A 12,993-nucleotide genomic window follows, 5' to 3' on the forward strand; every position below is an offset into this window, starting at 1 on the left:
TTGACAGAGCGACTCTCCACCCCACACACATGACTGTCCTTAACCAATGGCTGTCAAGGGGTCCTTTCTGTAGACTCTAGTGGCTGGATGGGCCTCAAACACTTACAGGGTCTTCTGTGGAAACTAACATGACAACACAGTAACACTTCCACCTCTTTCAACTTAAAAACTATAGTTTTTAAAAGTCCAGTTGCATTAAATTTTGAAGTATAATCAAATTGTCTGTATAGTCATTTAATCTTAAATTAAATCTCGTATAACTTGCAACTGCTTAAATTTTGATGAGTTAAAGTAATGTTGTAATGACTTTTTTGATCATATATTTTTTTTACAGCGTATAGTTTACGGACAGAGTGCATGCTATGGTGAGCCACAAAACATGCAGCAATTTTAATACATAAACACACACACACACACACACACACACACACTCCATCTTCCGGCCTTGTCTGAGGCTACTTTTCTTGCTACCCACTTTATGTTCCTGATTACCTTGCTAGCTACTGTAGTTACCTCATCCAAGTCAATCTCCAGTCATCCTCCAGTCATCCTCCAGTCATCACGTCATCCAAGTTAGCTTCCAGTCATCCCTTGTCTCAGCGTTGTTCCCTCGTGTGTGTGTGTGTGTGTGTGTGTGTGTGTGTGTGTGTGTGTGTGTGTGTGTGTGTGTGTGTGTGTGTGTGTGTGTGTGTGTGTGTGTGTGTGTGTGTGTGTGTGTGTGTGTGTTTGTGTGTGCTCCAATGATTCTGTGAGACAAAGACTCAAACTCAACAATACAAGTCTCATCTGATAATGATCTCAAGTTGCAAGTATCATCTCTTGTTTATGCATTGTGTTACTGCCATTTCTGCAAACAAAATTGCCTGTTTGAGTTTTACCTCAGTTCTAGTCATTGCTTTCAAGCCTGAGCATGAAAAAATGAAGCTGAAACAAAATATAAATAGTAGATAGAAAAACTGACTAAATTAAAATGAGAAATGTTGCATTTGGCAACTAACTGAAATTGGTTTAAGTTAAAGCACTAAAATTACTAAGTGGAAATAAAAGAAAATTGAAATAAAAATACATAAAACTTAAAAAGTAATATTTTAAAAAAATAATAACAATAAGAACAAAATAATATTAAATTAAATTTATATCAATTTATACTATATACTATATATTATATAGCCTATATTTATATGCTGACTGTTGTATGTGTTACACTTTTTGCAATACACATTGTTCCAAATCAGCCTTACAGAAAATAGAAAAAGGGGTTTTAATGTAGGCCTAATGTGTAATTTTGTTGACATTTTGTATGATAAAATTTTTTATCATGTTTGTATCAACACTGGTGTTCATGAAGCAAAACCAGTTGAGTTCTATTGAACTATAGATTGGTGAGTGAATCTAAGACTTTATATTGGCTGTACTTCAGTTTATTGACCTTATGTGGGTCTTCATGGGTTATTCAAAAGTCGGTCCCCCAGTGGTTCAATAATGTGTGTACTGTGAGTAAGCTACACTGAACATGAACAAGTTCTCACAGCTCTCTCAACTCTTCGGCTGTACGAGTGCTGTCATCTGTTTACAAACCTGCAGAGCTATTGTGAAAGAGAGGCCGTCAAATGCACCTCTGGAGCACCTGGTCCAGTGGACAGAGCTGTAATTTAAGGGAATGAGGTCACAGTTATGGAGCCGAATTGCTTCCTGAGGGGTGTGAGAAGGTTCAGTGACTGACAAAAGGGACATGCACAGCATGCTTTAAGCAGCATCCATAATATGAAAAACAGACATAAAGAGGCAGAGATACAGATAGAGAGCGAGATAGAAAATAAAGGTTCTTTTAAAATGGGTTCTATCAAACGGATTCTTCCTAATGGGTTCTATCGAATGTGTTCCATCAAATGGGTTATTTCAAATGGGTTCTATCAAATGGGTTCTTTAATGGGTTCTTTCAAAATGGGTTCTATCAAATGGGTGCTTCCATATGGGTTCTTTCACATGGAGTATACTTTGAAAGGCTACACATCTTGAAATGCTATACTTTAAATTGAGATAAAAAGTTGAAATTATGAAATAAAAAATTAAATGAGATAAAAATGATTCATGAGATAAATTAGATATTATTATGCAATATTATTTTTTATGCAATCATTTTTTCATAATTATGACAATATAATTAGTATCTCATAAATTAATGTTTATTTCTCACAAATTATTTATCTCATAATTTCAACTTTTTTGTCTTAATTTAAAAAATGTTGTCATAATTTTGTCTGTCATAGTTTCGACTCGTTTGACTTGTAAGTGATAAGTGATTTTTATCTAATATTTGACTTCATAACTTTTTATCTCATAACTATGCCTTATCATTCATAATAAGTCATGATAATGAAATATAAATTAAAAGAATACTATCTGTCACGGATATGGTGGGCGTAATCAAGTGCTAGACAACAGAAATAACAAGACTTTAATCCAAGGATATGCATGAAAAGGTACAACCACATAACACATAGAACTCTAAATAATACAAGGAACAGACGGAAACAGAGGGCTTAAATACACAGCAAACAAGAGGAACTAACGAGATTAATTAACACAACACACTTAAAACAATTAGTAACCAAGGAGGTAGGAAACAGGTAGGAAACAGAGAACTGATAAACAGACTAGAAGATTAACAAACTCAGACATGAAGAAAATGAGAAAAAGAGAAACAAATCAACAAACGTAACCCTATCAATATCATAATTATGACTTTTGATGTCATCATTTTGACTTTTTAATAATATAATTAGGATGTTCTATGTCATAATTATGATTTACCAAAGAATTTATATTTTCTAATGTGGTGGAAATGGGCTTTCATATCTACCAGCATTCACTATGGCATGATTAGACAATGATGAGATATTTTGAACATGCAGCACCTGAAAATAAACCTCACTTTCACTTTATTTTTTATAGCAGCTTGAAAGGAAGGATAACAGAGCATATAAAAGCACAAACACTTCAGGGCTTGTGACCCATCCAAAACCTACAGATGCAGGGCAGCTGTTTACTACAGGATTCGCCTGCAGCTGCCCTGCACTGGAAACAAGAGCCAACATGCTGCGCTTCATTTCATGGATTTCATGCATCAGACAAATAAATAATGGAATAACAAATAAACAGCCATGCATTCCAAAACATTTGTTAAATATACATCCTTTATTTAAAAATTTTAGGCATTTTCATTACTATTTGCATTTCCAAAAACACAGGCTTGGTGACAAAATACAATACCTTTTAAGCTCTCTTGCCATGATACTGGTCCCATAAGTAATAGGCTACCAATTTTTTAATGTTAACAAAGAACGTAACCTTTTAAGTGCCCCTATTATGTTTTTTTTTTTTTGTGGAATATTAAGTTACCTTTCTTGCAGTGTGTAATATAGCTGTCTGTAAATGTAAACAATTTGCAAAGTTGTAAAGTCGAAAGTGCACGATAAAAAAGCTGTCTTTCAAAAGAAAGAATCAACTCTAAACGAGTCGTCAGGAATTTGATTCCCACTGCATTACGGCTACACGTTGTCCCCCCCGCCCTCAAACACTGTAGATTTGTCGTATGATTCATATCATGTCAAGAAGACTGTCATATGCTGTGAAAGTAAATTTGTTTTACTTTCACTTTTTTTCACTTCCAAATGATGACGCTGCAAAGAATTTGATTTGGTTCAAAATCATTTTGTATTGATAGCCTACCACAACAGCAGACTACAAGTACAATTCCAGTCTTTTGCAACAGCTAGCAATCTGTAGCTAACCCAAGACTGGTTTCCCACTGAATCTTGTTATGTGATGGCGAAAAATGACATCTCATAATGTATGATATGTTGAATAGCGAAAGCTACAACTGAGATACGCCCTGGTCAAGTCGTCCCTGCGATGGAAGTTCGGGTTGAATATTCTTCCAATGTCTCATCATCTGACTCATGATATGGTCAAATCGACACCATAGTTACTGTCTTTACAGTGTGTACAATCGCTGAGTTTTAGGAATCCTCCGTAGATTAAATGCAGGTATGGTAATGAAACGTTTTGCTTCCTAGGCGCTGTAAGCAGTAACTTTAGACCAATCGTAACAAGTCAAGTCAAGTCACCTTTATTTATATAGCGCTTTTTACAACACAGATTGTATCAAAGCAGCTTCACAGTGATAACTTGAAAATAATATAACAAAGACTGGGTCTTCTGGCCAATCAGGGCAGAGTAGGTCACGGAAAATAGGGATTTGAGAAAATGAAAGTTTTATTTATTTATTTATTTTTACCTTTGATGCATTTAATATTGTAGGAGACCTCCAAAACAAAATTAGGAACATTTAACCTCTCACACAGCCAGACATTTGATGATCGGCATAAAGCCTGGTCCAGTTTGCTGCTTATTTTATCCAGGAACTGCATAGAGAGGATGAGACTGCCGGACCAATATTAAAAGCAACCAGTTTGTTTGTGTCAGTTCCTAGCCGGTTCATCTGATAATGCTGATACAGCAATATAAGACCAGTGCAGGAAAAAAAGTGCAGAGTCAGTCCGTTAACAAATGATAAAGAAACCTAATTTCAAACTATGCAAATGAAGTCAGGGCTGCTGCAATATATGTCTTATAGGCTCCACCTCAACAACCACAAATGTTCTCATTTAACGGCTGGGTCATTGCATCACTTCAACTTCTGACACCGGTGAAGGAGTGCAATCTTAAGAGTGAAAAGTTTCTAAACTATCAGAAAAAACAGGAACATCTAATCAATGTGGTTGGCCAAGTATAAACCAAACCAACTAAGGCCTCCTTCCTCACAACACTGAACTTCCGTTTTCAGAAGCAGTGCTAGACACGTCTCACAGAGTGAGTGACATCCACAGAGACATGGGTTTGTGGGGCAAAACAGACTGAAATGAGTTCAGGAACGTGAGAGTATATCCAAAGCTATAAAGACAAAACTGCCTGTATGAGATATATGTCATGAGAGACTTCACAGCAAAACCCTCTCACTTCAGGTTTACACATCCTGTTTTAGTTCTCCCTTCCTCTGCGGATCATAAAGTTCCATATTCAGATTCTTTTCAGGAGACCCACAAATCATCCTATGTCTGGAGCCTGGGAATACCTTGATTTGAGAAGAAGAAGAAAACATATATTTCTAGCAAAGCTATTTTACTTTATTAAATTAATTTAATTTATTTATTTTTATTTGATTTTATCTTTAGTGTATACCATTAGTACAGGTAGTGCTAATGATTATTGTTTTACTAAATTCAAACACATTACAGGCTCTTTTAGATATGTTCTGATGAACATGTTTTCAAGCTATGTGTGTGTGTGTGTTATTTTTTTTAATCAGCCAACTCTAAAGAATTAAAAGTCCATCTGTGAGTGATGTTGTGAGAAGAAGTCCACCAGGCAAGCGACCACATCTGCAACCTATGAGGCCTCTGAGCAATCACTTTGGACAGTCAGAGAGCTGAACTCCAGCACACGCTCAGGTTTCAGTGAGCCAGCAGACGGACATTATTTGAAGCAGCAGTGAGAACATTGATTGTCATAGATCCTTGATACAGACTTGTTTATTTCTCAAGGGAGGCAATAAATGCTTGCACATGATGTTACGGGATGAAATTTAGCTCTGTGTTGAAGATAACAGTAAAACTACAAATCTAAGCCTACAAATTTCAATGTGATGACATTATTTTAATGTGTTTGCTATGGCAATATCGGTGCACACTGAGATGATGTCATACAGTCCACAGATAAAATGACATAAATGTGTATGACATACTTTGTACTGCCATTATGTATTGGCTTGGCTTCAATAAATAAAACCTTTTAAAATGGAAACTTAACCAATAAAATGTAATTAAATTATAAATATATTTATTTATTCAATTTTTTTATGTATGCGTTTTATCATTTTTTAATCTATTAAAATATGAATTCACCACTTTCATCCGGTTTTTATTGTAATTATTCGGCCCATTCCTCCCACTTTGTGGACACTGTGGAGAATTCCTACAAAATGTTCAAAACAAGGACAAACAGTTGTGCTTGAACTTTTGTTTTCTTTTTACAGCTTAGTAACAAGATTCTCATAAGACGCACACTGAAATCAATACATGCTTTTATTAAAGAGAAAACTGATCATTGAAAATATTTCGGTTTGAAACAGTACGCTGTTTGCTCTTATTTTTAAAAACACAATAGGGACATTCTCAGATTTGAGTGACGTTACTCTTGTTTCTGGAAAAAAAAGTTGTAAATGACATGATTATTATATGAACAATGTTTGCATATATCATGCATTGGCTTTTTCATTTTCAATGCAGATAATTTGTGTTTTCAACCCAGGCACGGTGCCTTTGTGATGTTACATTCTCTGCTACAGAACCTATCCAACCATTTGGCTTTGAACTCAAATATGAGAATTCTAACTCCTTGCCAAAACATTGGCCTATATCCTAACAATTTTCCCCAATGGTTTACACACCAAAATTGGAACTTAAAACGCAATCACCAAAACCTGAATGCACCAAATCCCTGAATCAAGTCTGCAAAATTGCCGGCAAAGTCCCAATCTAGATAGTGACCCTCAGTATTCGATTCTATATCACACTGTTTTCAAAACACTACACACAGTTCTCTATATTTGGCACACCATTCCAAATTTCTTTAGTTCCTTTGGAAAGGAACACCAATCACAATGCCAAGCTCTTTGCACAATTGGCAAGATCAGTTCTTCACTGGTGTAACAGCAGTTGCTCAATTATACAATTAGAAATCAGAGCTTTGGCGCAATAAAAAGACACAGGTGAACCTTTCCTTTTTCGGAGGAAACTGGAAGTCAGTGGTGATGGAGGAGCTAGAGGTGAAGGAGTGAGAGTAGGAGGATGAGGAAAGACAGTTGTCTCTGATAAGTTCAGAGGGGGGTGGACCAGAGCATGATGGGATCTGGGACAACATGAATTTCCACCAGACTGCTCTGGTCTTCAACTGACCACCCACGGTTCAATTATAACATATTCCTCATTCCTAAACCTAGAGTTGTTTTTTTTCTCTTTTTTCTGGCATGATGATGGAGAGTGTATGACTGCCTCATATGCATGCCTCCTCTCAAGAGACTGGGGAATGCATGTGGTGAGGTTGTTGCGAAGGCTTTTGGCAGCTGGATCCATCACTCCAGAATTTTCATTCCCTAGTTTAGCCAGAAACATCACTTGAAGATAAGATACTTTGACCAGACCAAAATGGGAGGCAGGATGCAGCCTTTTTTTACATTTAGCATGTTTTGTGTGTGTGCGGTGTGTGTGTTTAAAGTTTTGAGAAAAAGAGCCACTTTCATTTGTAACTTTTGCACAGAAAACCCTTTATCTTACTGAATGTTTTATACAGTTTTCTCCAGGGTATGAAAAATGTTAGAAAAAGTGTTCAAAAATACTTTAGAAATGCTGTTATAGTAAAGTTTTTGGTACTGTATTGCATTTGTGTGTTTTTACGTTTATATTACTGTAACAATCCTTCTATAATGGGATTTCATAGTGTTTATTTTGGACTGTTGAGCACATCAGTGTGTTGTTGGTCGGTAGACAGATCTCTTTATATGATGTGTGTGTGTGTGTGTGTGTCTGTCTGGTATTCCCATTCGTTATGGGGACCAAATGTCCTCACGTGGGTAGAGGTAAATTTTAAGCTGATGGGGACATTTTTTTGGTCACCATGAGGAAAACAGCTTATAAATCATACATGTTTTGAAAATCTAAAAATGTAGAATGTTTCTGTGATGGGTAGGTTTAGGGGATATAATATACAGTTTGTACAGTATAATTATTATTATAATTTTTTTTGGAAAGGGACAAAACTGTTGAATGCGGTTTTCTTTTGCTAGATATTTGTAGAATTTAGCATTTTGTGTTTGTGGTTTTGTGTAGGGTTTTGGGAAAATGTGCAAAGATTCAGTAAACGCGTGTAAACAATTGGGGAACATTGTGAAATACATACATTGGTGAAAACGTTTGAGATCTAAGTAGAACTCTAGAGTGAATAAGTGCATGACTCCAGCAGTGTTTCAATATATAAAGCTGTGGCAGACACTAGCCTGAATCACTGTTGCCAAAACAAATTTGATTCAATCACTTTTAGGCTGTGCCATACATTGTTGCTCCAGTTCTCAGGGTCAAATAACCACTATATACCAACAGGGGGCACTCTTGACCAAGTCGACATGGAAAAAAGTGCATATGAAAGAATCCCATGTTCTCATTGCAGCTACTCAGCACACACATTTATTTGGATGCACAAAACCAAACATGTTTGACAGGATAATTACTTAATAATCGGCAATAAAAATCAACAACCTCTTTGAGCTTCACATAATACAACAGTCAAAGACAACTTCACAATGGCACTTCATCAATAGACACAAACTTCACATAGATTTTTTTCTTAAACATTCACGATAACCTCAACCACAGGTGGGCAGCATTAATTCAAGGCCTGAAAAATCAAACTCCACAAAAATATTTATAAAACAATAACTTTGTATTTTTTTCACTTTATCGGTGAATCGAGGATCTCTTCGTACTCCTGTCTTTTGCTCTTGCCCACCCAGTAAAGCTTTACGGCCGTCAGCACGACAACACTGATGACGATGATGACGCCCCCGATGATGTCATACACTGAAGGAACCATGTGGAGCACGATTAGCTGCAGAAGCATTGCCACAACAATTTCCATATGCTGCACGGTGCTAACCAGTGCGGGGTGGAACTTGTTGAGGGCGTAATATACCCCCAGGAATGCCACGGTGGAGCAGACGCAGATGCCGATTAGATAACCCCACGTCTCACCGTCCAGGGGAATGATGGGCTCCTGCAGGATGAACATAGTTGACACTCCCCACACCGTTCCGGTCCAGCCGAAAGTGAAAAGCGCTGTCCACATGCTCACCTTCTCTTTGATGGCACGGTATATGATCATGGACAAGGCCGCCATTAAGCCTGCCATCACTGTCATGGTGTAGCCGAAAGCCTCTTTCCAGAAACCCAGAGATCTGTGCTCACCTAAGATGTTGGGAATCATTACCAAGCAGAGGCCGAAGACACTACTGACAACCGTCACCACGTCTGTCATGCCTAGTCGCTCATCGATGAGTAAAAACGCCAGCATGGCGCTGAAGACCGTCGTGGTGGCCCTCCACATGATGGTGCCGTTGCTGGGCGGCACGATGGCAAATGAGGTATACGCACATGTGATTGAGATGACATTGCACACACCATAGAAGAAAAGACGCAGTCTGTAGCCTTGGGGACCGAAGGGAGGCTCCTGATAGTAAAACACCACTGCAATGGACAACACCTGGATGACCGAGCGGATGAAGAGAAGCTCCAGCGACGGCACCCTAGAGCGGTCGGCAGCCAGACGTGTGATGAGAGCCACACAGCCGTGGGCCAGAGCTGCCCCGAACAGAGCGGCCCACGTCATTCGTGAGGCGAATACGGAGGCCTCCCCGAAGCTCTGCAGTTGACCTCCGACCCCTTTGTCTTTTTGGTCCCCTGGCGGTTTAGAGCGACTGTCAAGCGCACTGAAAAAAGTCCTGCCCGACTTGTTGTCAGTAAGGTTCTTTTTGTCTGAGGTCTCTTCGACAAATGAGCCAAAGTCTTCGAAAGATGGAGCATCATCATAGCCCTCGTCTCCAGGCTGGGGGAAATGAGTGGCATATTTGACCGTCACTGTGTTCGGATGGATTTTGACTCGCTTCTTCGAGCCAAGCAGATGCTTTGTTGGTGAATCTTCCATTTTCTTACAATACCAGCTGTCGTGAAGCTCCTGAATGTAAAGAGAAATAATTGTATGCAAATTAAATACTTCATAATTAAAACTTAAGACAAGATGTACAGCTCAGTACATCAAGCAATGTTTTTAAATCGACAGAAATTGCACAAAGACTTCTTAAGCAAAGGCATAAATGGCAAACAGTATGCGTCCTGGTATTTTTGGATCTGGATCGATTATCAATCTAATTTTACCACAGCATGAAACCTAAGGCAAACTCTTTCTTTACATAATCTGAGATTAATTCATATAATATGCTTTTTAATTTTGCATGCAGGTAAAATATTATTATGTATAAATAAATATAATATACATACATATTAATACAATTTAAAATAACTTTTTAATATTTTAATATATTTTAAAATGTAATTTATTCCTGTGATGGCAAAGCTGCTTTTCAGCATCATTACTCCAGTCCTCAGTATCCCATGATCATTCAAAAATCCTTCAAATATGCCGATTTGGTGCCTAAGAAAATTATTATTATTATCAGTGTTGAAAACAGTTGTGCTTATTAATACATTTGTGGAAACTGATCCCTTTTTCAGGATTCTTTGATAATTAGGAAGTTCAAAAGAACAGCATTTATTTTAAATATATTTTGTAACATTATAAATGTCTTTTCTATCCCTTTGATCAATTTCATGTTTTTTTCTGGTTATAATTATAAAATATAATTTTTACAGTAGTGTTTATATCAATATATGTGCAACTTATTTCTAAAAAACTGGTTCTGATGCTTTTTTCTCTAGAAGTTATTTTCCATGGTGGTGTCATCCACCTATTCCATAACCACCGTAAATTATATTTTATGCTGTTTTTCGTTGGGCAAGTTTACAAATAAATTTCAAATGTTAAGTAAGTATACAGTTTATTAACTACAATATTCGTTGGTCAAAACAATTGTTAATCGATGGCAAAAATTGTTTTAGGCTACTTTTTATATTTTTGTTGTCAATTCTTTAAGGTATGCATCCATACCAGAAATAAACCTGAGAAATATTCCCTGGAGTAAAAAGTGTGACAACTAGCCCCGTTATGCCCTACAAGCTATTTTGAGGACATGGTCAATAATGACGCCTGCTTCGATGATGTCACATGACGCAGAAAGCAGCGGATGAAGCTGTCGAATGTGAGTGACATTAGGTAGAGAGGAACCGATGGAACTCCTGATGCTGATTTTATGAATGGAGCAGAAGGGACTTTGTCTAGTAGCCTACTACACTGTATGTATTCACGCTCCTCCTGCTGTAATTCATACGGTATAGCCTACCTAACATACATGATGACTTACCTTTACCTAACATTCCTTTTATATAAATCAATGTGCCCATAAGCAGGTGAGTCGCACATCTCTATTTAAAACCACCTGCGCAATGACAAAGAAAAACGGCGGAAGCTTACCTGTCCTCTCAGATGCTTCTCGCAATTGAAGATCCTCGAATTAACGTATTAAATCCAGCGATCATTGTTGTGTTTCTGAGGCAATATGTTTATTTCCCCCCATATCTTTTCGTATGGAAACGTTAGATTTGTCTAAATGAATAACAGCAAGGCACCCCGCCTCCAGCTCGCTTAGGTCTCACAGTGGCTTGTTTCTGGATTCTGAGATCTCAGTCGAGCTGCATGGAATATGATGAGGAGCATTTGCTCAAAGCGTGCGTCATCATTCAGGAGGAGCGTGTCATTTACCCCTTTTCCACCAACAAGAACCGGGTGCTGGTTCAGAGCCAGAGCCAGAGCTGGTTCAGAGTGGGTTCGACTGACGAGCTTAATAAGAACCGATTTGCCTTTCCACCGGCTAGAGAGCCACAACAGAGCCAGATCTTACGTCACTGTATACGTCTCATGTTGCCCAGCAACGCTAGTGCGGTAGCGCCAAACAGTACGCCAGGCTTGTTCGAGATGCATCGGCTTCTCGCAGATCGATCTCCGCATGACATCAAAGCACTGCGATAGCGATCTAAAAGCACAAGGAGTCGTATGTTCTCCAAACACTCCCGCAGCTCCGATCGGTCCGCGCCGCTCCGATGCATCTCGAACAAGCCATCAACAATAACGGACGTTGCAATACTATGGATGCTCATGGGTTTACAAAATACATCGGAGTCCAACGCGTTTGTGCAGCTCGCCGTAACTTACATAGACGGATATTTATAATCGAGCTGCTATTAGCTCGACTAGCTGCTATTTAAAAATGGCGGTCACAAGTTTCTATTCGTCTTGTTGGTCACGGTAACCCCGCCCCCAGCCCCTGACGCAAGTGGTTCTTACTTGGCTCTGTTCTAGACCAGCAATGATTTGGTGCTACTTAAGAACCACTTTTCCTGGTTCGGAGCTGGTGCTTTGCGTGTGGAAAACCAAAGAACCGAATTGAAACTAGGCTCTGGCTCCGAACCAGCACCAGCTCTGCCTTGGTGGAAAAGGGGTAATTGACGCAGTACAACTTCACCTAACAGCATTTGAATCACTCCATCACTCTTGATTAGCCTATGACATGAATATAATTTAGGCTGCATTTACAGAAATGAATAAATGCAGAAAATGTATTAAAGTAACTTCAGAGCAAGGTGAGTAAAAGTGTGACTGAAATGTAAAACTGTGACTGGCTCTTGGCATGAGCCAATATCGGTCATATAGTCCTATCAACATATCACTGCATATGGCTTTATAGCCAATACATTTTTTTCAAGGTTTTATCTGAACCTCATGGTATTATATTTAGCCCCGTTAAACAGGTCAAAAGCCAAATTAGTGAATTTGGTCAAAAACTCATCTCTTCCGTGAGCACTTAACCTCATCATAAAAAAATCCATACTTTCACTTTCCTTTAATTCCTCCCAATTCTTGCTTATAGCCTACTATGGCTATCTGAAACTTCAGATTTTTAGCACTTCTTGTGTTTATTACTTCATGGTGAAACGCTTGCTTGTAGGCCTCATTTGTAAGTCGTTTGGATAAAAGCGTCTGCGAAATGAACAAATGTAAACTCATCAAGCGTATAGTTTTCAATGTTTATTTCAGAAGAGTCCCGCAGTGGGTTAATTATTTATGAATTATTAATTACATTTACAAACCTGATTTTTTAAAGGTAGCCTAAGCAAAGATCACATTTAGTACAAAACAATGATTGACCGA

General features: G+C 38.1%; 1 protein-coding gene across 1 annotated transcript; it reads right to left on the reverse strand.

The window, feature by feature from the left end:
• Positions 1 to 6,128: 6,128 nt before the first annotated feature.
• On the reverse strand, positions 6,129 to 12,087 carry slc35g2a (solute carrier family 35 member G2a). The gene is made up of 2 exons (XM_077229165.1): positions 11,260 to 12,087; positions 6,129 to 9,846 (listed from the first exon to the last, which is right to left on the reverse strand). Exon 2 carries the CDS (start codon positions 9,814 to 9,816, stop codon positions 8,569 to 8,571), a length of 1,248 nt encoding a protein of 415 aa, XP_077085280.1. The 5' UTR covers positions 9,817 to 9,846; positions 11,260 to 12,087; the 3' UTR covers positions 6,129 to 8,568.
• Positions 12,088 to 12,993: the final 906 nt, after the last annotated feature.

Source organism: Siphateles boraxobius, unplaced genomic scaffold, assembly GCF_051911475.1.
Source record: "Siphateles boraxobius isolate OS27281-9 unplaced genomic scaffold, OSU_SipBor_1 1, whole genome shotgun sequence".
NCBI classification, from domain to species: Eukaryota; Metazoa; Chordata; class Actinopteri; order Cypriniformes; family Leuciscidae; genus Siphateles; species Siphateles boraxobius.

Coding starts and splice junctions, on each gene's coding strand:
- slc35g2a (XM_077229165.1), bottom strand. CDS start 9,816: ATGGAAGATTCACCAACAAAGCATCTGCTTGGCTCGAAGAAGCGAGTC.